The sequence below is a fragment of the Olea europaea genome, chromosome 18, assembly GCF_002742605.1.
Source record: "Olea europaea var. sylvestris chromosome 18, O_europaea_v1, whole genome shotgun sequence".
In the NCBI taxonomy this organism is placed as follows: Eukaryota; Viridiplantae; Streptophyta; class Magnoliopsida; order Lamiales; family Oleaceae; genus Olea; species Olea europaea.
In genome coordinates, this window is record NC_036254.1 from 18572631 (window position 1) to 18574356 (window position 1726).

General features: G+C 30.1%; 1 protein-coding gene across 1 annotated transcript; it reads right to left on the reverse strand.

The window, feature by feature from the left end:
• Positions 1-270: 270 nt before the first annotated feature.
• LOC111366504 (protein SENESCENCE-ASSOCIATED GENE 21, mitochondrial-like) lies at positions 271-1074 on the reverse strand. Its single transcript, XM_022987244.1, has 2 exons — positions 989-1074; positions 271-742 (listed from the first exon to the last, which is right to left on the reverse strand). The coding sequence occupies exons 1-2, from the start codon at positions 1024-1026 to the stop codon at positions 526-528; spliced, it is 255 nt and encodes an 84-aa protein (XP_022843012.1). The 5' UTR covers positions 1027-1074; the 3' UTR covers positions 271-525.
• Positions 1075-1726: the final 652 nt, after the last annotated feature.

Sequence of the window (1726 nt, forward strand, 5' to 3'; positions counted from 1 at the left end):
TTGAACCGCACCACAGCCGCGAAGAAAACAGTTTATAAGTTACTTAAAGTTAAAAAGTATATTTGAAAGTGTGATTAATTAAGTAATTTTACTCAGGACCATTGAAGTTAACAAATTATTAATAAAAATTGTGATGTAACAAGTAAATTTTGCGATATTAATATAATTATTTTTTTTGAAAAGAAAAAAGTGGATAGATACATAAAAATGATGGATGAAACTAACGGCTTCCAATATTATTTGAAGCAACACTGAAATGAGCCAACCTGAAACGGTTAAAGGAGCAAAACTATGATTTAAAAGATTTTTCTTTCATCTGGCCCCGAACAAGATAATGATAAAGCAAAATTATTTAAATCATAGACAAACAGTAGTACATGGAAGGAATCCATGGCACAAAAGTATTCTATGGTTTGAGCCCCATTTTCCAAAATACAGGCAAACAAAAACTGAAATTTATTCATGAACATTGGTTTTACAGGAATTCCAGCCTAAATTCACCAGAATTTCACAACGGGGGCCCCATTAAAAACCTTCAGATTTTGTCTTCTTGGAAAGAAGTTTCTCTCTGAGCTCTGCAACATCAATCTGCTCAAAGTGAGTCTCTGGAATCCAGTTACCAGTCTTTGGATCTTTCATCCAGAATACATCTTTTCTTACAGAATCAGCCACTTCTTTAATTACGGACGATGTCGTGGTCTGAGTTTTAGTAATCTCTGCTGCAACTGTTGATTCTCTCCTGCTGCATATAGACAAAATTAAGAAGATTAAAGAATTTAACTATAAAAATAAAAGAATGACAAATTTAGCATTATTCTTAATATTATTGTGTTAGGTCAAATATATGAATTCTTTTTGAAAGAAACCATGTTGTCTTTTCATGGACACATGTTCATACAGAATAATCTAAACAGAAAAGAAATTCATCAAATAAAAGAAGAGGAAATATCGAAAATGGCATTGTATTGCATGAAAAATAGTTGCGAACCTGAGAAGCAAAAGGCTATTGAGGGAAAACTTGGCCATGTTTCTTGCAAATAAAAATTGATACAGATTTGTTTTTAGGGTTTACTGATTTCCATATAAGACGGGCTATATATAGACAGCACAGACCGAAGTGATTTCGAATTATTAGGAAGATTAATTAATTTCCTGTTTGGTTTAGACAAAAATCAAATTTTTAGTAGACTTTGATAAAAATTGATGGAATATGTGATAGAAAAGTTTTTGGTCCCATAAAATGTGTTACTAAAATTAGTAGTTAACTTTGAATTAAATTTTAATCTACTTTTCTAACAAAATCAAAAACGTGCTAAATGTTGATAACAAGTGACATGTTTGGATATAATAATTGAGAGGATTTAGGTAATTAATATTTAAATATACAGCACTAAGTGATGATAAAAGAGAATAATATTGTCCATTAGAGACAATATTCGAAGAATAAAGCCACTTGTACAAATGTATTTGCACAACTTGATTGATAACAAGTGTGTTGAAAAATTTCTGGCATTAAAAATAATTTTTCAAATAGATGGATGTGAGGTTTGTTAACTCATACTTTGCAAACCAAGTTATAAAATATATTGTACAAGAAGCATGATTGATATTCGAATTTATTTCAATCATAGGGTATTAATTCATCTAGGGTCTTGTCATATTTATTAATTATTGGGCATCTGAAAATTAATTAATCCTAATGATTCCGCAACTCTTTGGTGTGTAT